Genomic DNA, 24369 nt, shown 5'->3' on the forward strand with positions numbered 1-24369 from the left:
TTCCCCTCTCTCCTCCTCCCACACACGGCACTGTCTGTCTTCATCATCTGGTATCAAACTAGATCCACTAGCTCTTCCTCCTGAGGTTTTTCCCTCTTCAAAAAGTTCTTACCCTCATCGGTCAAGGAGCATGCTCCAATTTACACACCAACCCGGAGAATAAGTCCCATCTCAACTTTTCTCAGGGCTGGAGTTCTTCAGGGCCAGTTGTCTTCTCTGGGCCCATGTCGCTTTCATAATTTCTACTATATCGTGCATTTATTAAGGGGTAAAAAAGAAGACAATTTCTGAAACTTAAGGTTGCTAATATGACTAACAAAATAAGATTATATGCAAACTTTTTAAAAATACACATATTAACACACATATACACACAGACTTACACAAGTCTGTAATATAATTTTATACAGATGTAGTACCATACTTAAGTACAGAACTTCAGCACTGTTGTAGATCCTCTAGTGTTTGCACAAGGAAATGCTGGCACAGATAAAATGGTGAGCAGTTGAAATTCTTACAACTAAATCATGCAATCCTGTGAAGTACAGCTCTGTATAATCTAACTGTAAGAATACAGACTGCCCTGATGGACTTAGCTACACAGCACATTTACAGAGGACACTTCTACTGGCAGAAGAAAAATACATGAACCGCGAAAACAGACAGCAAAAGGTTTATTCTGATTCTTTTTTTCTTCTGAGAAAAAATTGCTTCAATATTCATGTAAATCCTTTGTAATTAGTGTCACCACTACAACGGCCAAGTAACTGAGTACAGTGATTTACTAAACTGGAACACATTCCACTTGTTGTGAAGACTGACTACAACCCAAAATAAAAAAAGCTTTCACATGAAAGCTGTTGTAGAAATTACAGTAAACTTTCTGATTTAAGCTAACAGCTGTTCTTTAATCAGCTTTTCACTATAAGAACTGCATAATGTCAGCCAGCTAGTCAGATGCCAAATTCCATTCCCACTGCACCTGGAATTTCAGGATTTCCTCAACATGTCAGAAACCCCAAATCATTTCTTAAAATGAACTGTCAAATGATAAATACAACAGAATCTCTAAGTCGGTCCCTTCCCTATCAACTGCTGACAAGTCATACACAATTTTTTTTTTTTGCAGTTTTCTTCTTTGACGACAAACTCTGAGAATACTAGCCTATCTTCACAATCAATGATAACTCTAATTAAACACCCATATTAATTTTCCAAAACAAATTCAGCTTGAAAAAAATAAACTTTGTGTTTGGACAATTTTTTCCTGATAACATTACTGTGTAACTGAACTGTCAAAGAATTGTTAAGAGTCAAAGAAATATATTCAGAAGACCTCAAATGTGGTAAATGCACTGTTTCAAAAACAGCTAAAGTTTGCAGTTTTGTCTTTTTTGAAGTGTAATATAAAGAGACACTTCTATTTCCTCTTGGTTATATTATTCAACTTTTCCCTTTAATTAAAATACATAATCTTTTATCATCTAGCCATAATTTTTTAAAAGGTAAAGATACAAAAGAAGCACTAATTAAATTGTTAGATGATCATTAGAATGATTGCTCATTGTGGAAATGTATCGTCATTTCTGAGCAATGGTAACATGATAGCATCTCACAGGACTCCAGCTGATGCCAAGCCTGTTCTCATTTTCCCAGTCTCACTTACATAAATTAGCTACAGGCCCCACCAACAGTCAGAGAATCTCAAGTTTTTTTATATTTGGAAATAATCCACTTTTGTCAGATCTTTACCAGTGAGGTCATAGTAAATGAATCTATGCCAAATTGCCACGGATCTCCAGAGTGTTTGTCACAAGTTATGGATTCTTGCTATCTAAAATCACCCATCTGCTCAAAGGCAGTACCCTGAACCCTGACTCCAAAAGGTTTATCGGTTACAACTTCAGAGTGCTGAAACAAAATCCATGACTTTAATTAAGACAGAATGTGTGCCTGTGTTAGACACACAGCCAACATGAATTTGGATTAATCTGCCACTGTGGATTTTACCTTTTTTATTTAGATTCCTATTAAGAACTCCAAAATAAACTGAAACTAAGAAAACTCACACACTGGCTAGCAACACTGTGCTGAGTGACCTGAACTCAAGCAATAGTACTCAACTCTTAACGCTATTCTCGGTCATTTCAGGAGTGAGAAGTTAGCAGAAGATATGAAAATCAGGCTCGCAAGTGTTTTAAATATATATATGCCATTATGAAAAAATAAAATTTTCCATTCTCTACAGTATGGAAAGAAGATGCCTACTGAAAAAAGTGGTTGAAGTGTCACGCACACTGACTTGAAGCAAGCCTTGAAACATGATAGAATACACTTCAATGTGAGTGGCACTTTGGTCAGATGCCAGCACATAATAATTTCATATCAGAGTTAGCTCTACAATAAGATTAAATGCTACTCAGTACAAAAGGCATTAACTTTTAGTTCTCACAGCAGTATAAATACCCTTTTTATGGAGATTTCTATAAACAAGGTATTTTCTTTCATTCCTCAAATCTTCTTGCATTTTCCAAATTATTGATTCAATAAATGTTTTTGACAATACATAGCCAAGAAGTTGTTTACAAACCATAATGCAACTTAAGTATGCTATTCATTATTATATGCCTACAAATGTGATACGTGGTTGTTTAACATAAACAGCATGCTTGCTGCTATCACGCAAGAAGGAAAACACATTTTTTAGCTAGAGAAGTGTAAAATAAAGGGAATGTTTGCCAGGTTTCTCGTTCCCCCTACCCCAAATATATGGTAAATATTCCCTGAAGATAAGCAACAGAAAAGCAAAAGGTAGCTTTAGCAACCACCTGCAATTACTTGGCTATACCTCTGGAGTTCCCTCCATCTCCCATCAAGATTCTTAACCGTTTTATTGTATTTTAACACAATATACCATTGATTCTTGTAGAATTTAAAATTACTTTTTAAAATTGAGGAAATATTATACAGGGAAGTCACTGAAAACATGCAAATATATTTTAATGTCAATGTATATACAACACACTATACATAAAATGTTTTCCATCCCTTTATTTTTTGCTTTACTGTGTGCTGCCAAATCCAGCTCACAAGTGACCCCTACCGGTACGGCCGCTTCCCCTCACCAAAGGAGCTGTATAAAAAGAGCTGCAGCTGCATCCAGCTTTTGAGAACAATCGAAATTCACAGCGATTTTGATATAATACTAACAATAATATAGGTCAGCTGAGAAGGGTCCCTGATCAATACTGGAGTCTCATAGTGCTGGTGAATGCACTGAAAATACCTGCAGCATGCCAGCCTTTCTTCAATAAACAGCTCCAGGGAGAAGTCTGAAGAAATTTTCATGACTGAACAAATTAAAACATCATCTAGCCTTCTAATACTTACAGGACCCAGCATGAACAAAGCTCAACTGTCAGTCAGATCCTGAACCTGGACTACTGAGGGTTTTTTGCCTCAAAAGTTAGTGAAAAACTTTATAGTTACATAATCATTTTGCACTGTAAGATTAGTTAAAAAAGCAGCCTCTGAGAAGACAGCCAGGAAAGCCTAGTCTCCTGCAATTGTGTCTTATAGTTTAACTGCAATAGCTCTCATCATCTTTTTCTCCATGCCTTCTACATACAGTCACTATTTCCAGTATCTCCCACACCTTCCTTCTCCCTCTCCTTTCTCAACAGGGCCAGCTAAACCCTAGAACCATGGAATGGTTTGGGCTGGAAGGGACCTTAAAGATCATCTAGTTCCACCCCCTCACCCCACCCCCCCATGGGCAGGGACACCTGCCACCAGACCAGGTTGCTCCAAGCCCCATCCAGCCTGGCCTTGGACACCTCCAGGGATGGGGCACCCACAGCTGCTCTGGGCAACCTGTTCTGATGTCTCATCACCCTCACAGTGAAGAATTTCTTCCTTATATCTAATCTAAATCTACCCTCTTTCCGTTTAAAGCCATTACCCCTTGTCCTATCACTACATGCCCTTGTAGAAAGTCCCTCTCCAGCTTTCTTGTAGGCCCCTTTAGGCACTGGAAGGCTGCTATAAGGTCTCCTTGGAGCCTTCTCTTCTCCAGGCTGAACAACCCCAACTCTCTCAGCCTGTCTTCACAGGAGAGCTGCTCCAGCCCTCTGAGCATCTTCATGTCCCTCCTCTGGACTGGCTCCAACAGTCCTGTGTCCTTATGTTGGGAGCCCCAGAACTGAACGCAGTACTCCATGTGGGGTCTCTAGAGAGCCGAGTAGAGGAGAAGAATCACCACGCTTCTTTTGAAACACACGTTGCCAGGTCATGTTGAGCTTCTTTGCAACCAATAAACACTCCCAAGTCCTCCTCGTCCTGGCTGCTCTGCCAGCTGGAAGGGGAGCAGAAGAGGGTGGGTGTTCCTGCCAGAGTGGTGTTCAGGCAGACTGGCAGTCCCACTAGCATCTCTTTATTGCCAGGCAAGACTGACAGGCTGCCTCATAACTAGCTTTGAAAGGCATCCCACCCTGGACTGTATAACAGAATTTGTTATACAAATTCAACTTCTTTAAAGTTTTTACCTCTACCACATAATTGGAATCCAAAAGTTTGAAAATGTAACTGAAGAACTGGCAGATCTATTAGGAAACTAAACTAATAAAAGGTATGTAGACTAATATAAGACTGAGGATAAAGAAGAAAGATGTGCTAAAATATACAGTACTTATTCCACCTCCATCTACTACATGACTGTACGACAACTTTTATACAACTGCTCACTGAGGTACAAGGGGTAATATCACCGAGAAATAAGAACCAATATCTTGGTTGCCATCTGCAGATCTCTTTCTCGTCCCCTTTCTATCCACTGTCACTCATGCTGCACTTACCTTCAAGTCCTGTAGTTCAGAAAACAGAGAGGAGTATCCCTCCTCTCAGTTACTCTACCAAGTTACCACAGAACAAGAAATTACCCTGTGCTTGGTAAGCCACAGTAACTGACCTCAATAATTCTCTTAGCTACTTCACAAATGTGAAGTAACACCACATAATCTTAAATCTCTACAATTTATTCCACCATGCTGTTGAGTTCTCTTTTCCTACACCCAGCACTATAATGGACCTGGTGCCCCAAAAGCCCTATGCAGCCTAAGCATGTCTGAAACTGGCCTCCTCTGTGATGAACCTGCAGACAATTTAGTTGGCAACCTTCTTGCCTCTGGAAGTGGGCACAAACCAGGAACCTGCAAGGGCCCACACCTCAGACAGGTGGCATTAGCTCTCAGAAGAACGGCTTTCTGCTCTCCTCTGCCCTAGACTGCTCTGAACTGTTGAAGCAGGAGACAGTCCTTATGTACCTTCATTATCTTGAGTGCTGACAGAAAGACAGAGAAAGAAGAAAAAAAAAAAAAAGAAGAGCTACTGACTGTCCAACAACCATCACCTCACCTCTTAGAGGGTCATTCCTTTCAGAACCACATCAACACCATAAACAGTAGAGACTATTATTAGAACCCAGACATTGATACAAAAAGTTTTTCAACTAATGACAACAGCACTGAAATCGTTTTGGTTTATGATTGGTGTGACCCCTCTGGGTTTGCAAGTTTTGTTATAAAAAAACAGAAGTAAATTTGAGGAGGGGAGGGGGAAGAAAACAAAACAAACATAAGCAAACCCACCCTCCCTGCACACAAATGCAACTCAAAGCCTTGCAAGCCAAGAAATAACTTTGAATTTATTATGGAAAAAAACCCTAAGCACGTGGAGTTCAGTTACAAATATTTTTTTAATTGATAGTACTTCGTTATCAGTCCTTGGGTTAAAGTCTATCTTACAGATACATTCTTCAGAAAGCTGCCTAAGAGAAAAAGCATGCTACTTGTCAGAACACCAATGGTTTGCCAAACGTATGGCATTGCCTAACCAGCCTAGCAGAAACACAGCTTTTAACAGCAGAAAGAGTTCCACACATGGCATACATTTCCCAAAATGAATAACCTGTTCCAGCAAATACACATTTTTCCTGGTACAGATGCATTTACAATGCTGTATCTTTTTTTTTTCTCCGGAACCAACTTTGCCACAAAAGCCAATTTAATTCCTAGCCAAGAGACAAACTGACAAAGCTTTCAAGTACAGACAAAGATTTCTGACAATGCACTGTTCATTTGAAATAATACATGTAATACATTAACAACAGTACAAAATGTTAGACACAAATATTTGTCAGCGATCAACAGAACCCTTTCAGATCTCTCATGTGGTGTGCTTTTCATTCGATACTCGATTACTCCTGCACTACAGAAAAAGAACAAATTTCCTTTCTGGAATAAAGGTCTCTTGCTTTTTGTCCTGCTGGCTAAAAAAGCAGGGATGATGGTTACACTTTGAGGATGATAGCAGAAAATAAGCAAGTCTTGTATTTTGTAGATTATATGGTTTTGGTTCACTTGGATAGCAATCAAAATAAAGCTTTTGAGTTTCAGTGTAACTATCCCTGATTTTAGCACTAGAAATTTTTTTAAAACTCTTTAGTTTCACAGCTGAAACTCAGGTTCCACAATATACATTAATATGCATGGAAATATTTCAGAAACAATTGTCTTGAAATGTACCCTGAAATCTAGGTTCATTATAGTGTTAGCTGAGAGTTCAAATTTCGCATCCTCAAAGAAAGATTTATTCAGTATAAAGTAACTTCATACTTTCTTTACTGACATAATGGACTTGGAATTTAAGAACAGCCAATGCCATCACAGAATCAAAACTGCAGCTCAAGACATATAAATCTGGTCCAACTGAATTCTGATTGTGTTGTAGTGCACAAAGTTGTTCAAATACACAGTTGTCTTTGCACTATGTTAACCTTGTGAGTGCAGTATTCTATATCTCAAAGTGTCCTTTAAAGGAAAGTTTGAAAGTCAAGAAGTATGTTCAATTGCACTTTTTAATCATTCTTTCTGCCTTATACAAACAAGAGTTAAACCCCCCAACTTCAAGCTTCAGCCAGTATGTTTGTATTGACTGTTTATTATTCTGGAAGAACATACTGTTTAAAAGATGGTTACTAATAGCTGAGCCGAAGTAATGAAGACTGATTACATTTCATCATTTGGCTGCCATCTACTTGGAAAATATCAAAAAAGTGCCTCAGCCTAACACAGCCTGAGGAGTTAGTCAAATTTAAGAGACTTCAGGATCAGCAAACGTGTGGGAGCAATATACTTCCTATTGGAAATAATCACTATTCTGACAAATCTCTCTCATTCTTCAAGACAAGAATTCTTGTTTTGAAACCTAGATGATATTACGCTGAAAATTACAGCAATAAAATACAATCCTAGCATTTATGTCTGAAAAATTATCCTCTAAGATGTCAATGTGAAAGAGTAAATATATAAGCGTTTAAAGGCAGAGCTGCAGAAAAAATCAGATCTCTATGCTTGAACCTGCCACTGAACATATGGGTGCCAGACAACAGGCTTACAGTGATCACCATTTGTTTCAACACTTTGAGTTTACCCTGCACCACAGGGTGACACATTCTGTGACACAGAATTTTCTTTTTACAGCAATGTGCAAATCAACAATTTGCTTAACTGCTTTATACCAGATCAAGGAAAGAGGAAAAGAAGAAGGTGATGTGTTTAAATATCAATACTTGTCTCTAAAGTTACATTTAACATCAACATGTTGTGTAGATTTAACTAAACTTTTAACCAGCAAGTAATCTGCTTTTCATACTATATTGCTCTTGGTTGAAACTGTCTTCATTGTTGTAGCACCATATCAATATAATACAGACTTTTCCCAGTTAACAAAATTTTAAAATGTCTATTATGTGTGCATCTGAAGCAAACCATACTTGAAAGCTGTAGTGAAAAAAGTCATGTGATGAAAGAGTTGCCTCAAGTGCTGTTACTTTCCAGGCCCCTGACCTTATACACTACTTACAAGAAAGGAGATCAGGAATAATAAGTGCACACTGTCATAGTAATCATTCAACACCAGCAGCAGCGAGCACTAGCTGAGGATTGACTAGCATAATTCTACATGGTAAGATCTAGACCTCTTAACAGATGGACATCATCATCCATACTAGAGCATTTATTTCAATTAGAAGGCATAATAATGCCAGGTCTGCTCCTAATTTATTGGCTATTTAAAATCCACATAGTAAAACTGTGATTTTAAGATACATGATAACCATATAAACTGGAAACTAAAACTTCAAAAAGTAAATCCTAACGAGGAATAAAATAATTTCCAAGCCACCCCTCAGAAGCAGCTAAAAATTAGATTGCAAAAGGCACTGTCTAAGACCCAGAGAGTAGACAGAAAGATCTGAAAGTCTTAATAATCAAATTTATACCAATCAGCATAATAGATTTGATGGGAATATTAACAGCATTGCAATAATGATACAAAAAGACACAGATTGTACAGGAATTGTAGGCAGAGGGAAAGAGAAGCTATTTATTCATATAATAAAGTCGAGAGAGTTTTATTTGATGCCCACAATGTAGTAGAAAATAGTTCTGATGAAAGTTCTGAAGTGATGAAGGACAGAAGGGAAGAGAAACCAAGGAAATCACAGAAAGCAGGGCACAGCTCTACTGTAAATGGAAGCTTACAGATCAGAAAGAAAAAACTAACCTAATTAGCACTTTAAATGTAAAGAATTTTAAAACAAAAAAAAAATCTACATCTTTTTCTTAACAGAGTAGATAATGCAGAGCAAAATCAATTATTTCTTTCACATACGCAAAAGAAGCTTGTAGTTTCTAAAAAAAAAATAAAAATCTGACAAGGTTAGGTCTACCAACAGTTTTTAAACATAATGGTACAGATGTAACCTCCAGTTCAAAGGTGAGGAATCACTAGTGAATTGCCACTCTTATAAACAAGGAGAACATTTGCCATTCTTCCATTTTTTTAACTGCCAACAGGACACTGCACTTGCTTGATCATTAGTTGATTCATTATGTCATTTCTTATTACAGAGAAGCATAAGAAAAATGATCCAAAAAATACTTGCTGCTAATGAGCTAATAATGCTAATGAGATAATATCTCAGGGAAAGAATATACTACCCAATTCATGCTCAGTGACCTGTACTGGACAGGCTCTCCACGCAACTAGTGATAAAAAAAGAAAGAAGTTTAGAAGTACTAGAGCTTGCAAGACAGTTTCCTCCATTTCCAGTATTACTGACTCACTCTGATCTTAAACAAGTTTAAGTATTTCCTCAAATTATTTACCTGTAAGGTACATTTCTGATTTCTCCTTGCTCCCTAGGAAAGCAAGAAGACTTACGTAGAACATGTTGTATGGAGAAAAATAAATAACTTGTTAGAAAGCTGAACTATTATAGTCCTTATTTATTTTAATATGCTCTCTTCATTATTGACTATAGTTTTTATGCAGAAGTTGCAACTTCCTTTTACACAATATTATGGGAGCATGCCCAAGTGAAAGATATTGAAACAATGACTACACATACCAGCACAGAAAAATTACCATTTAAAAAAAGTCACCGAGGAAAAACAACATCAAAAAACCTAATTATAGTATAAACTTCAACTATACAGCACACATGGCATGAATACCTTTAGTAGATGGCCTGCAACCCTGCAATATGCCACTAGATGGCAAGTTTGGATAGAAAATAGTGAACATTTCTTCATGGCATGTTTGAAAATTGCAAGTGCATAGGAAAAGAAACATGAAAAAGCAGCAAAGGAGGAGAATAAAAAAAGGCAGTGTTCAATAAGCCACAAGTCTTCTGTATAGAGAACATTTAGTATTAGTCAAAAAGGCTAAAAAGGGTTTTAGTTTTGTTTCCACATCTGCCATACAAGCAGATAATAAATTCTTATGAATTTACTGCTCACAGACGGAAGAACGTGTTTCTTATTTAGTCACATCAGCAATATTGGCTGTAGCAACCATGAGAACCCAAGATCTGGAGGAAGGCTGAGAAAGGAAGCAGTAGAGCTAGGTCTTGGGATAGCAGACTTCAGGTTATGCAAGGAATTGCTCATTAGGATTCCTTGGAAAGCAACCACAAAGGGGTTAGGGGTACACAACACATCTATAAGAGGATGAGGGGGCTGGGTTCATTCAGTCTGGCAAAGAGGAAGCAAAACAGTGATTTAATACAACCTGTAAAGTTAAAAGAACGGCAGTGCCAAATACTTCTTCATAGCGCCAAACATTATAATAAAGCATCAACAGCCATAAATTGCAGCTTGATAGGTTCAGGCTGGACATCAGGAAAAAACTTCACTAGAATGGTGCAGCAGAACTGGAATAGGTTGCAGACAGGTTGTAGCATGCACCCTTGGAAATTTTCAAGATTCAACCAGACAAAGGCTGGCTGACCTGATGTAGCATTGGCAACAGCCCTGCTTCAAGCAGAAGGCTTGATACAAGAATTTACAATAGTATTTTCACTGTTGTAAAGTGGAGAGGGATCTGGCAGAGTCTGGCACATACAAAAGGACAATCATTCAAGTGGAATAAAAAAGAAAAAGCTCTCTCTATTTTGCCTAATTTTGATCAATTGTTACATCCAATCCAAGTTCCTATAGGAGGGCATTACTTAATACACTGGTATAAAGTTTGGCAGTACCTTCAGAGACATAGAAAACAAGTGCAGATTTGAATTTACAGTGAAATGAATGAATTAATAAAATATTAATAGTATTTTAGTCAGTTTGTCTGGATCTGCTACTGACTTGCCTGCCATAGAACGAAGTCACGTATCACATATTACCAATCTATAAATTGTACAAGGCTTATCATACCCACCTTCTGGATTAACGAACTGTGTTTTGAGAAGTACAATCTGAATCTAAAATATCATCTGAATTATTTAAAAACATCCAGCTGTAATATGTCACTTTGTTCATTTATTGATCCTGCAGCCAAAATGATGGTATAAATGATACTGCTGGAAACATGCATCCAAGGAGAAGCTTCTACAGTTAAGTCCCCCTAAAGACAAACATCTAATTTCTGTGCTAATGTAAGGGTAGTACAGAAAAGGAGCAGGAATCAGACAAGTGTTCTAACAGCAAGCAGTGACAGCACTATACGGGTTGGAAACAACCACCTTGAAGAGTCCGAGTATTAAAATATTAAAAGCCTGTATTGCTTTTTAATCACCCACTGCTTCACCCTTTCAGATCAATGTAATATGGTTCTCATGTATTTGAAATCACATTTTTAAAAAGTTAAAATTACTGCTTTATATGTTCTTCACAATTCCTCATGGCAATGTCTCAAATTGAGAAGTCCAGAATAGTCAACTATTTCAATTACAAGTACCTATTCTATTTCCAGGAAATATTACAACATCCTCAGCTCTTCACTGTATAACCACACACACCCCTGTTCACTCAGGTCTTTCGGTTTTGGTCTACCACACCATTCTCCGTAATTTGGGTTTGGTCTTTTGTTGCCAGCCTATACTATAACCCGCTGTAAAAGAAAAACAAATCCTGTCTTTGAAATCACTTCTCTCTGTAACTTACCACAGCCTTGTGTTTTGATATTGCACAGGCACGCAAATAAGCGTAACAGTTCTTAACAGGAATATAGCAAATATATCTGAAAAGTTAACCCTGCACAATTTCTCCATGGTTCAGTTCAAAACTACTACTAGCAGGTAATAAAATACTGACAGAGTAGAAATGAAACTTTGCTTACCTGTAATACATATGTAAACCTCTCCAAACAAAAACACCACATAAGAAACAAGGTGTATTTAAGTAAACACTGAATGTGTCTTGTAAGGTAAATCTCAAATAACTAAAATGTAAGCAGAGACCTTACCTCGTCAGAAGAGAGAAGATAAATAGGTGTTAACATAGGAATTTCACTTAATTCACAACTCAGGCCAAGTGACATCAGGATCTCCTTGAGAACTTCATATCTCTTGCTATTGCTTATCTTAAGCAAATTAAAATCATCTTCAGTTTGGACATCCATAGAATTGATATCCAGTTCCAAGTGTACCTGGAAGGATATGTGCAAAGGGAACAAAAAAAAATTATTTTGTTGGTATTACACATATTAGCGTGGCAGAAAGAGTTCCAAAAGTAGCTTTGTCCTGACTGTGGTTGCTGCAGTGTTACTAGTACAACTTAAAATTTCTTTGTCCTCATCATAGCTACACTGGTAGGGCTTTATTATCCTAATAAACTACAGAATACCTATGTATTTATATTTCTGATTCAGGGATAATCATTGCCACTACACTACAATTTTCTCTGAAATCTAGACAAAATATTTCTTCTTAATAAACTGGTCTTCTCCTCGAGGTATTGTTCAAATTTGTATTTACTAACTTAAACATCTCCTTCTGCTTTTCATGCCTGCTAGCAACCTAGAACAAACAGCAATATTGGTCATATTCTGGCCTGTACAAAAGCAGAATAATATTAAAATTAAAAAAGCTTTATCAGAGGTTGCACAAGATATGTAGAACTCAGGCAAGCAAGCCCATACTGTATCACGCTAATTAAGTTGCAATCAGTGCAGATAAAGAAATGCTTGTGTGTGGAAGAGCACCAAGAACCCCTGAACACCACCTTTTAGAGAATCACTTCTCAGGGTTCAGGCAGATGCTTAAGGTTTGAACTAAATGCAGAAGAAAAAAATTTAAAATCCCTTACAGATCTCCTTTTTTGGTTTTTTTTGTGGGTTTTTTTTTTTTTTATTATTTTTGTGGAGGTTTTGGTGTTTGTTTGCTTCTTAAGTAAGTGTTCCAAGATATTTAGAAGCTTTTGTACCCTACTATATGCATATTCGTTTAATGAAAATCACAAGCTGTTATTTTTGTTCATTTCTCCTATTTTGCACATTTTAATGATGTTCTTGATCTTTCATATATGATCTACTTTATTGAAATTCAGGGAAATATGCTGAAATGGGGGGGTAGATGGAAGAGTACAGAAAAAAGAGAAACAGTAAGTCTGTGACAGAAGATTTAACGGCTGATGTCACTGTCAGTCCCCTGAAGAGAAAACAATAAGGCTTTTCAAATCCAGACTGGAAGTCATTTAAAATTATAAAATGACACAATAATCCTTTTAATCTGATTTTTGAAGCTATACCATAATGCCCTTTTTCTGGAGAAAACCTCTGCAGTATTAAGTTTTACTACAGCAGAAGGGTCAATTTAAACGGTACAGCAAAGCAGGTTTTACCATGGAACTTGGAGAAATGGATAGCAACAGTATCTAATCAATTTTCTAGTATAAGCATATAGCACATGGGTGGCAAAGCTTCCTACATAAAGCTCTACACATGCTACTATGTAGAACAGAGTTTTGAAAAAGCTAACAGATTTAGTTGATAAACTGATAAGAGATGAAAACACTTCTAAGAAACCTGATGAATATTTCTGAAATACGTAACTGCTAGATGAGTGTATGCTACCTGATACATGAGCAGTTAAATTTGAGTGCTCTGGGATCCTGAGAAAGTTCTCCTGTAACTAAATTATCGGTAAAACCAGGTCCTAGAATCTTTCATAAAGTTTGTTCAGCTGTGTCTTCCATTATATTCCTTATCTACTAAAATACTGGTAAATAAATCTTGCTCTGCTTTTCTCAATGTGCTGCTTGAAAGCAAGAAGTAAGGGAAGTGATAAAATTGCTAACAGCCATGTTAAAAAGAAAACGGTTACCTCTGCTCCTAACTGAAGCCAACTCAAAAGGTGTAAGTTGCTTTCAGCCTCACTTTAAAAGTTTTACTTCAAAATGGCTGAAATCTCTCTAGATTTAACAGCACAGGTTATACACCCAGGTAGACTCATATTTACAGGGCATAGATGTATTTTCTAAACTTAATGGTACCTCTTATCAGCCTTTCTTTAGCCAGATATCTGTGAATATTTAAATAATCAGTGACCAACATTTACCTTTAACACAGCCACGGAAGCTTCCTCACCAATTATCCAAGACGACAGAGCAAAAATAATAAAAAAAGATTATGAACACTTTAACTTATCAGTTGTTCACCTTCTTGAGGGGGTGTGGGTTTTGTTTGGTTAGGGCTTTTTTGTTTGTTTGGTGTTTTTTCTGGGTGTGCTTTTTTAAAAAAAACCCAAACAAACAACAATGATCACAATATCGTAACCCTGGTGACGTACCTATTTGCTGGGATGTTCTTATTAAGTGGAATGAGTAAGACTTTGGTTCATTCTAGACTCCTGCACTTCTGTCCCACAGTTGTTCTGAAGTATTTGTTTCGTGCAGAATGTTAAACATCTAAAAGTTTAAAGCCTGAAAGAAGACTCAGGAAACGACCGAGTTCCCAGCAGACCAGATTCTCCCTCTCTATGCTGCTCCCTGTTGTCATCTCCACCCTTACCAATCCCCACCCCCCTCAAAAAAAGCAGCATGTATTACTGAGTGAAAACATGTCAAAGTACAGAAAGAAAAATAAAAATTTAGAATTTTAATTTGGATATTAAATAGAAACAATGCATTCCAGTTGAATAAGTTTTTTTCTAAGTGACAAAACAGCAAGGCCCACGTCACGAACCAAACATCCATCTAGAAATCAGCTTTGATCAAAACACTGTTAAAGAAACCATAGAATGGTTTGCTTCATCCACACCGCTAAGATACAAACAGAATACAACTGAGAAACCAGTAGCAATACTAGCAAAAAAAAGAACCAACAGACCTAAAACAACAATTGTATTTCAGTGCAGACAGAGGCTAACCTTTACTGTGTAGTTACTTGCTCTAGCAAGAATTCTACAGCAGTTTTTCTAGACATGACAAGTAATAGAGGCTGGGACTCCCATTCACTAGTCAGATTTAAGTGCTGGCTACCTTAACCTTATAAGAGGAGACGTCTCTCAAGTTTCTTGCAAGGCTTATTTTACATCCTTTGCTGACTCTCTGCTTCACCATAGCTCACAGTTTTTTAAAGGATTTTTCTTTTTTTTTTTTTAATCTTGCCCAGTACAAGCTTTCACCCCAAGTCCACCAATGACTTGGCTCTTGCTGTTCGCACCTCCAAAAGTCTGCAAAATGCACAGCTGTACCACTGTGCAACTTCTAGCAGGCAGAAAAGGGTAGCTCTGCTCCTGAAGATGCTTCCTTACTATGCCTATCTGCTCTCTCTACCACCCACTGTGATCTTGTATGATCTACATGTGCATGGCTACACAGTGAAAACAAGGAAATGGAACAGCAGTAACATTCTCTACCATTCTTTAAGCTTCCTGAGGATCAAGTGAAAACCATTCTGCATTCAGAGTCCTCCTGCATTCACAGAGACATCCATCTATACCTCCCCTTGACAAACATCTGAGAGCATACAATAGAAACAAATGAACTTTTTTAGCATACCACAACATGATGTGGCAATAAGCAAATTAATGCCTCTGCATACACAGTACCTGAGAAAGAATGGCTTCTCCTCCACTGTCTCCATAAGTCAGATGAACCATAACTGTATCTTTATCAGTATTATTTAATCGACTCAGTATCTTCACTTTGCTGGTATCTTCCTTCATCACTTCCTCAAAAATACAGCCACTGACCAAAAGATTTAACTTAATTTCAGTGCTGTCCATTTTAGAGAACATTAATTCATGCACAGTCTTCCTCAGTTTGTTTTTTCTCTTTATTTCTATGCCATCAAAAGTAAAAGATGAAGAAAACCCTAGAATCTTTCCACCTGCAGATAAAAACTTCATAAATTGTTTGTGGTTCTCCTCAGAAATAGGCTTCTCTGTGGCAATGATCAACAGCCGTGAATTATCAATCCATGGAGCTTTCAGAACTTGTTCCTCACGCAGCTGGTAGATGGTGTATCTGTCTGCGTCAATGCATTCCTGAAGGACTGATTTTACCTGCTCAAATTCCACTTTTGCAGTTTCAGAACCAAGATAAATCAATACATTAGGGGGCTTTCCAGCAAGGTTTACTCTCTTTACTCCACTTGCTAGACAGTCATCATTCTTCTCTTCCAGTTTGCTACTGTAATCACCAGAAAGTTCTGGAATGTTTTCTGCAGAGGCAAATCTGACAGATTCAATAGTACTGTTTTCAAGTTGCAGGCATTCACGACAGCTGGAAAGATGCAAGTGATGATGGTCTGCAGCACCTCTCTCTTTGTCAGATAGACTGCTGGATTCATCTTCATGCTCACTTCCTTTCTCTAGCTTGGATTTCTCCTCTTCACTTTGTCCTGCAGACTCAGCTACTTCTAATCCTGATTTAACAGTTGTCCCAAAAGTAGCAGCAGGAGTCACTTCATCCATTTGTGTACTGCTTACAATTTGCTCTTTTACAGATGGTGTCACTTGCGCCAACTCCTTCAGAGTAGATTCCTGTAAATGGACAGCTAGAAGAGGTAAAGAACATGACAAAGGGGTTATAAAAATTATATTGAAAGAGCTATAATGAATATTCACTACCACAAAGAGATTTATATTTAATTTCAGTACATATCTATAATAGCATGAATTTCACTTGTTTGACACACCAAATCCTGAACACCACCCTCCTCCCAAGAACATAATGCATTTGGACTCAAAACAAGTCATTTACTCAAATTACTCTGTTTCAGGAAAGTCTGACTGAGAGCACAACACTCAGTATTTACAGGGCACATTTAAACAAACTTAACATTTATCGGGAGTGCAAGAATATTTGTACAAAAGTAAAACATGACCACTACTATACACAATGCAGATCTGCTCTTAACAGAACAAGTGTCTATGGGTGGGAAGGTGAGGAAGTTCTCATAAATGCATCACCTTGTCAGCGTGTTATTTTGCCTGTCTCTCCGTCCTCAGCAAAGGACAAAATGAAACAGGGAAAACTGCCTTACCTTTGGAAAAATACTGGTCTCTTAAGGAGGGTAGGGTGGAAAATAGCTTGCTGCTATTTTGAAATAAGCTAATAAAGTGATGATATTGGGTAAGATGTAGACATTGAACCATGTCTCTTGCATTGCTGAAGGCTGCAAATAAAAAGTTTGGCACAAGTAAAAGGGAGTAAAAAAAAAAAATCTGAACTGCTTTCAGTCTGCAGAAAGGGAGACATGCTGACCAACAGCAAAACTTGGGAGCTAAGAATCTGAAGGAACTAGCAAACAGAAAAAATTGTTAAACCTTCACCTTTCTACCCCCAAAAAAGGATGGAAATGCAAAGATAAAAAATTTCTGGCAAATACAAGTGAGAAAAGAAGAGCAAAGATAATTATTGTCAATGTGAAACTTGCAGGGCAAACTAAATATGGAAGAGGAGAAAAAAAACCCCAACCCTCAATTCTTTTTTCAGCTTCTGAGCCATGAAAATATTTCAAATCAAAGTCTGCAAAATTTTATTGAATCCCTCCCCACTTCCATAAGGCCAAATAAACTTAGTATGTTTTTGTTTCTGATTTCTTGAAGAAATCAGCAAGAAACTTCATTAACAAAATAGCCAGCTGACACACAATACACCAGATCCAAATTCAGTCACTTTCTTCATTTAACAGCACTTCTATCAGCCCCTTTGCCTAGTTTGGAGCAGTAATCTGAAGCAAGATTTCTTCATCCTAGAATTTCACAGCTACCAGCCTATATGTGATTTCATCAACAGCCTCCATCAGCCTGCTCTCCTGGAACAGTTCTAGCATGTACACAGCACCTGAAGCAAAAGGAGCCAGAAAATATTCTGAGAAGTAAATGACTGGGGAATTCTTTCAGTTTCCATCCCCTCCTTGCATGAATGTTTTTGCAGAACAGCATCAAGAGACAGTTTCACATTGTCACATCAGATATATTCATGAGCATATTCCTACCCTCTTGCACCCCAGGTAGCTGTTCTCAGTTTTGGCCTTCCCTGACTTCTGCCAATACACTATGATCTACATAAAAAAACCCCAACCAAGCAAATAAAAAACCCCACAGCCAAATACACCCACATACACATACTACACACACACCAAAACAAAAAACCCAACTTGCCTGCCCTCCCCCCCCCCCCTATTTTTTTGGGGGTGGGGGGGAGAAGATTACAGCTGAGAAGACACAAATAGGCAGGAAGAAGTGAAACTATTGCTGAACAAGTGTGGCTCTACCCCCTGAGAGCCCACTACTCTACAATACAATACAGACTCCATATTATGGCACTTTTACAACAGTGCTGGAAAAAAGAAATTTAAATCTCATGCAGCAAAGGGAGGTGAAGCTTGGACTTCCCACAACCCAGACAACAATTCTATTTAAGAATGGTGTTACAAGTGCAACCATGGTATTTCCTTCTCCTCTCCTTGGAATTAGCCACGAACTCCCCCCCTGCCTTAGGTGAAACTATTAAACTAATGAGGACACAATGGTTCATAGTGTTGATATCATTAAAAATGCTCCCTAAAGAAATAAACCATCCACCAAAAATTCAGAATTCAAGGAGCAATGACACCATCCTCCTTCCCCTAGTTATCCTTCTCCCTGTTTAGAAAGCACCCATGAGCTTTTCTCCCAATGATCTAAAGTTTAAGATGCTAGACTTACAGCAATTGCTCTCAGCTTATGTTTAGCTTTGAATACACTTATTTCAAATCTGAAAAAAAGAGAACATTTGCCTAAAACTTTCTGTACTGTTTTTTTTCTTCCAAATAGATTAGTTAATCTAACAGGTAAGACTGACAGAAACAGTATTTTCTAAATTCACATTTGTGACATTAACACATTCGTGCATTTGCAAAAGGTTAACACCAACTTGAGTACTCAGATCTCATCATACTAAGGTTAATTACTGGCAGTAGCTTATGAGGCATTGAAAAGTGGGGTTTACTCCAAAAATCTCTTGATCCATTTTTTCTGCTATTTCTGTTGTTGCATTTGTAAGACCTTCTGTGACTTCACTCTTTGAGCTCACTCAAAAAGTGGTCTAACTTTTCAGGAATCTCTATATTTGACCGTATTCAGTATAAAATACAGCAGTGCTACAGAGTGATCAATGCCTAAAATAGCAACAGGAAGAAAACATCGTGCCAAAATAAAAACATGGGGGTTTATGTAGTTATAAAGACTATATGCACAGTCCTAAAATAACCATGAAATAAACAAGTTCTACCATTAAAAACAATTGGTGAAGATACTTACAAACAATCTTGTGTGGCACCATTCCGTTATCCATTTGAAGCCTGTCTTCCATGAACGCTATTCCAAGGTTACTGAAATTATCTACACTTGCTACAGCAATTAACTTATAAGGCTCACCAGGTTTATAGGCCAACGGTGAACAATAGTCTGACCACTTCACAATCTAGAATAAAGCATATGCATGTTTTTCCAGTTTGAAAAGGTTACAGAAAAATATCAAGTCTGCAAGATGAACTGCAAATAAAAACTGCCATTCCTTTCCGAAGGATTCTGCTGTTAAAAAAGCAGCAAAATAGCAGGCAGAGCCAACAGAGGGACATTATCAAACCAAAATGGCACAATTGGCAAACCCAAGGACTAGGCGTAATTTTAAAGAAAGTACTTACATAAAAAGTGTAGCTACTAGGAGTATACAATACTAAAATGGCAGAATCACTTTTAAGACTTATTTCTGGGATGCCTCTTGTGTTTAAAACAACCACTACATTCAATAGTAGCATGAGACAACACATCTCAACTAGAGAAGGCTTTCAGCTGACAGTTCCTTTCACATAAAAGTGCACCGTTCACGACTACAAAGGTCAATGAGACTGAATACAACCAAAAGAACCTACCGAAGAAGGGTTATGCAGCAAGCATAAGTTACCTGCTGCAAGATTCAGTCCTGAGAGAAGTAAACAAAGCAACATCCATACTAAGTCTTGATAGGAAACTGGGAATACATATACATCTTCCCCAAAGATCAAGGCTATAAAAGCTTCAAGTTAACACACAAAATGGCAAGAGTATTACCACATTCTGTATGTAAAATTATATCTGTAATTATTTCCAAGACATGGTTTTCAGCACAAATTCTAAAAAGAATGCTCATAAAAAGAGCAGAAGCAAACTACTAGGGTTTAATAAAAGTACACATCAACTATCAGAAGCATTAACTAAACACCGTAAATTCAAGCTGTTTATCTACAATTATCAAAAATTCTGTTCTCCAGAAATTAAGCATTGTGAAAGTGACACACCAGGATTTGTTTTCTTCAAGAAGGTTTGTTAAACCCAAACTACACAGCTGCACCACCCTGGAGAACAAGTCTGAAGTTTAACTATAAAAGCCACAAGTGGAGGAAAAATGAATGAGTTTTCATTTCCTTCTGAAAGGTGGGCACATTAATAAACAACTACAGATCCGTCTGCTGACTCATAACTGAAAATGACCTCTTTTAAACTTTATGTTTGTAAAACAACAATATTCAGATAATTAACAAGCAGTGATTTAAGAGTCAATTCTGAAAGCAAAACCGAAGTAAGGTACCCAATTTCAGTAAAAATTGTGTGAAAGGCATGACAGCCTTTATGCTTTATAGGATACACAAACCAATTGTTCTCGTGTGAAGGTGTATTTAAAGACAACAAAGCATCACCTGTTTTCATGACCTAAAAATAAAATTAGCATTCACCATGTAATATGTTCCAAATACTGGGAAACAAAGTGCAATCCCCACATAGCAAGTCCAGCACTTTGATGCCATCACCACCAAACCACCTCCATGAAGTTCACCCTTTTATCACTACACACAAGATGACACACTGATTAAACTCGGTAAGAAAAAACACTTCTTCTGAATACACAAAATGAGGGTGAGCTTTTGGATATTTTACTTGTTCATAATTAGACTACCAACTACATTTACCTTCTTATCTACTGCAGTTAAGTGTTTACATAATATCCAAAATAATATATTTCCCACTTTTGACTTTACAGTGTTTCCCAAGGGAAAAAGAAGAAAGAAGAAACTGAGATTTCACACAACCTTAATGGTTGCATCTCCTTTCTAAGCCTTTCCCAAAGACAGCTTACAACTAGTGCAACCTAAATGAGACCATACAGCCCACCCTTATGTTGGTGGCCTTTGGACAGCTGACAACTGGCTGGATATCTTCTGATACATCACATATACTAACCCTCAGTGAACAAATTCAGTTTCAAAAACAGAAGAAGATAGCTACCTGTGGGCAGTGCGTTGGTGTTTACCACAAGATCAGCTGCATGCCTTAACTTAAGGGTTAAACTCCCAACTCTGTAACGTAAGAGCAAGTAACAGCTTCAAAGCAGCCACACCAGAACAGTTTGTGAGAGCCAGCCCTCAAATTCATGACAGATGTATCACTCGGGTCCTAAACTCCTGGACATAGCAACTACTCACTAGCAAAATCAACGACAGTGAGTTTCTACCTCCAGGGCTTCTGAAAGGTCACCTCCATAATTGTACTACAAAGAAATACCAGCTCAGAAGTTACAGGATACAAAGTCTCCTTCTGGAAGATAACTGTACCAGACTTTGATAGATTTGAATCATTGTAATTGGAGCATCAGTCAGACTTCACCTCACTGTCACCGCGGCAGTCTGTGACCAAGTCAGCCCAAATTGTCCTCACCAACTGTCTTGAGTGATGGCCTGGACAACACCATCACTTTACAGATGGAAGGAATTCCCAGCTGTGTTTAGTCTATTGGTATAACATCCACAGGTGGAATGGAAGTCTCCAGCTGTAGTCATAAGGTATAGAACTCTTAAGGGGTTGCTGCTGTTGACAATTCATGATCACCAGTGACAAACATGACAGAGATTTATGATACATGATACCAGCTTCTTTCGCTATTTTCCTCCCCACATGACTGGGCTACTCTCTGTGTTGGAAGTAAGAGACTCACACCATATTTTGATGTCCTTTCTTACCCAGAGAACAGGCACAAGCAGGTAACACCCACACGTCACCTGGAAACTGTGAGGAAGATACACTGATGCCCTTGAGCTTTTTTTAATGGCACCAAGTAAAACATTAGGCATGCTAATAAGTAAAAAGTAGTTATTGCTATCTAGTGCAAATAAAGTGAATACACAAAAGAACCTCACAAAGTAAGGCTGTTGCCAAGACATATGACCTGTAATCCTGCTCACACAACAATCCATTTGCTTCACACAGAACAAAAATCCTCAGAGAATATTTTCAAACAGGCCAGGCTTTCCTGCTATGACTAGAAATCATCAAAATTCTGTCACAATACCACATGAAAGGCCAGCTCTTAGCCAGAGATGAGGAATTATTTAGACTCCTGCTTTCTGGGTCCACCTCAATTTGTCACCAGTCACAGATCACTGATAGCCCTACAAAGAATGGCTATTCTGTCTATAAATTCTTGTAGGTCACAGGAGCAATCTGTTCTTAGAGCCCATCTATGTCAACAGCTGGCTGCCAGAGGTAGCAGAATTAAGAGCACTTCGTTGAAAGTGACATGTACACAGAAGAACAATAAACAAAATAAAACAGCAGTCCTTTTCCTCTTTAGTTTTCTTTTGCCTGGACTATCACTTTTGAGCTTCCTGCATCAAATTAATTATTGTCTACATGAAATGCAAACATTTTCCATTCTAAAGAAAATCCAAACAAAACCAACAAGATGAAAAAACAACAAACCCCAAAAGAACACCAAAGTAGAGCTTCAATGCAGATGTTTTTGTGAACCTCTCTGCTACAACAAGTAAAAAAAATAAAATCCTCCCTCAGCCTTCTGTCTGAGTTGGCCCAGCACTCCCCAGGTGCACTCAGACAACGTAGAAAGCACAAAAGCACAAAAGATAGGTATCCTATCTAGTTTATCTCCCAGAAGCAGGGTCCACCTGGATGGATTCCAGAGTCTTATATCAAAGGCAACAAAAATATTTATAAACCAGCAGATGTGACTACTTCCTGTGTGCGCCAAGGCAACATGAGGCCAGTGGAAGCAGGCTCAGAAGACTTCAGCTGAAAGGGTCTCAGAGCTTTAGGTACCTCCAGTCCTCACACTCTGAGCTTCATGGAGACAATAACTTTGCCTGATGCAGCACTTCATCTGGATATCATTCCTCTAGAGGGCAAAGACTAACATGCTCCAAAAACACGCTCTGTTCTAGAATTGAGACACCTCCATGGAGGGTCAAAGTACTAAAAATTTGATTGCAGGCACAGATTTGGAATTGTGCCTATTCCCAATTTGTCCTTCTGTTCCTGCACTCAAGTTAGGTAAGTCTAGTTACCAACCACTCTGCTCTCAATGCTCACTCCAGCAGAAGAATCCTTGATCATCTCTCAGAACAAGTAGCCTGGAAAATACATGTTCCTCATGCAGGGAAACAGACAGGCTGCAACCATCTGTGTATGTGACAGGTTTCCTTTAACTCCAAGAAGGAGCCTGAAAACTGATGCCAGAAAGCAAGGATGGCCCTTTAGGGTGCTAAGCCGGGGCCATTCAGGAAGACACCTTATGACTGCCCCCATGTAACAATCCTAGCTTGTGGCATAGTCTGTTTAACTGCAGGGCTCTGTCGATTTTATGGTACCTAAACAACCAGGCCAGATGTCTTTATTACTGCCTACCCAGAGATATCCTAGCATGCATGTCTTTCTATTTCTCCTTTCCAGGTTCAGTCTATCCTCTTCACTTAGGAAAGCATACAGCACACCCAACAAATGACTGCCTTAGGAAGGAACCAGGACAACCCATACCGCCTGGAAGATTTTTCCTCCCTGCAAGGTAAGTTTACGTTTTGCTTTGGGTTACAACCTTTCTCCGCTTCAGACCTGCATCCAAGTTGAGACGTCCAGGCAGCAAGCTATTCCTCATGAGAGAAAAAAGTTATAAAACCAACCAAATGCAGGGGAGAGACAGACATTATCTCAAGTTCATAGTAAGTTTGGACAGGGTCTGGATACTATTTTTATGCATAATTTGTTTACAGATATTATATATTCAGTAATACAAGTTTAAGAAGAACATAATCTTCTATAGCCACATCTTTGTATTTTCAATATAGCAGTGGAGAAGGTACTTTTTACATTATTAAGCATCTAGGACATGAATATTTGGTAACTATGCTTGCCATAAGGATTTCAGTACCTGTTTAATTTATATCTTTTGATGCCTCAAACCCACATTGAAAGTATTACACATAAAAAAGCAAACAACTTATAAAATTCAAACGAAGACATACTGCCACTCTCCCACTGCATTTTATATAAAAGCAGAGATTACAAGCTTGATTTTGGCCTTACTTCTGCAGACTGACATAATAATCCAAATGTATAACACTAACTTGCACTTAGAAATCACAGTGAAAGGAAGCTTCCAAGAGAGGCTTCTATTTCAATTACAACTTTTCACAAGCACTTGGTTGGAGGTTTGAAGAGCATATTGGAAATTGTAACATATGCTTGCTTTGTATATTCTTACTGAGGCATTT

General features: G+C 38.0%; 1 protein-coding gene across 5 annotated transcripts in view; it reads right to left on the minus strand.

Moving 5' to 3' along the window:
* HLCS (holocarboxylase synthetase) overlaps window positions 1–24369 on the minus strand; it is a 123776-nt gene that overhangs the window by 95005 nt on the left and 4402 nt on the right. For all 5 annotated transcript variants that reach the window (XM_037376492.1, XM_037376493.1, XM_037376494.1 and 2 more), the window contains 3 exons: window positions 19094–19256; window positions 15392–16341; window positions 11806–11988 (listed from right to left, as the gene is read on the minus strand). In XM_037376492.1, the coding sequence (XP_037232389.1) occupies window positions 11806–11988; window positions 15392–16341; window positions 19094–19256 (1296 nt within the window). The remainder of the gene's footprint in view (window positions 1–11805; window positions 11989–15391; window positions 16342–19093; window positions 19257–24369) is intronic.

The sequence above is a fragment of the Falco rusticolus genome, chromosome 2 (assembly GCF_015220075.1).
Source record: "Falco rusticolus isolate bFalRus1 chromosome 2, bFalRus1.pri, whole genome shotgun sequence".
Lineage (NCBI taxonomy): Eukaryota > Metazoa > Chordata > Aves > Falconiformes > Falconidae > Falco > Falco rusticolus.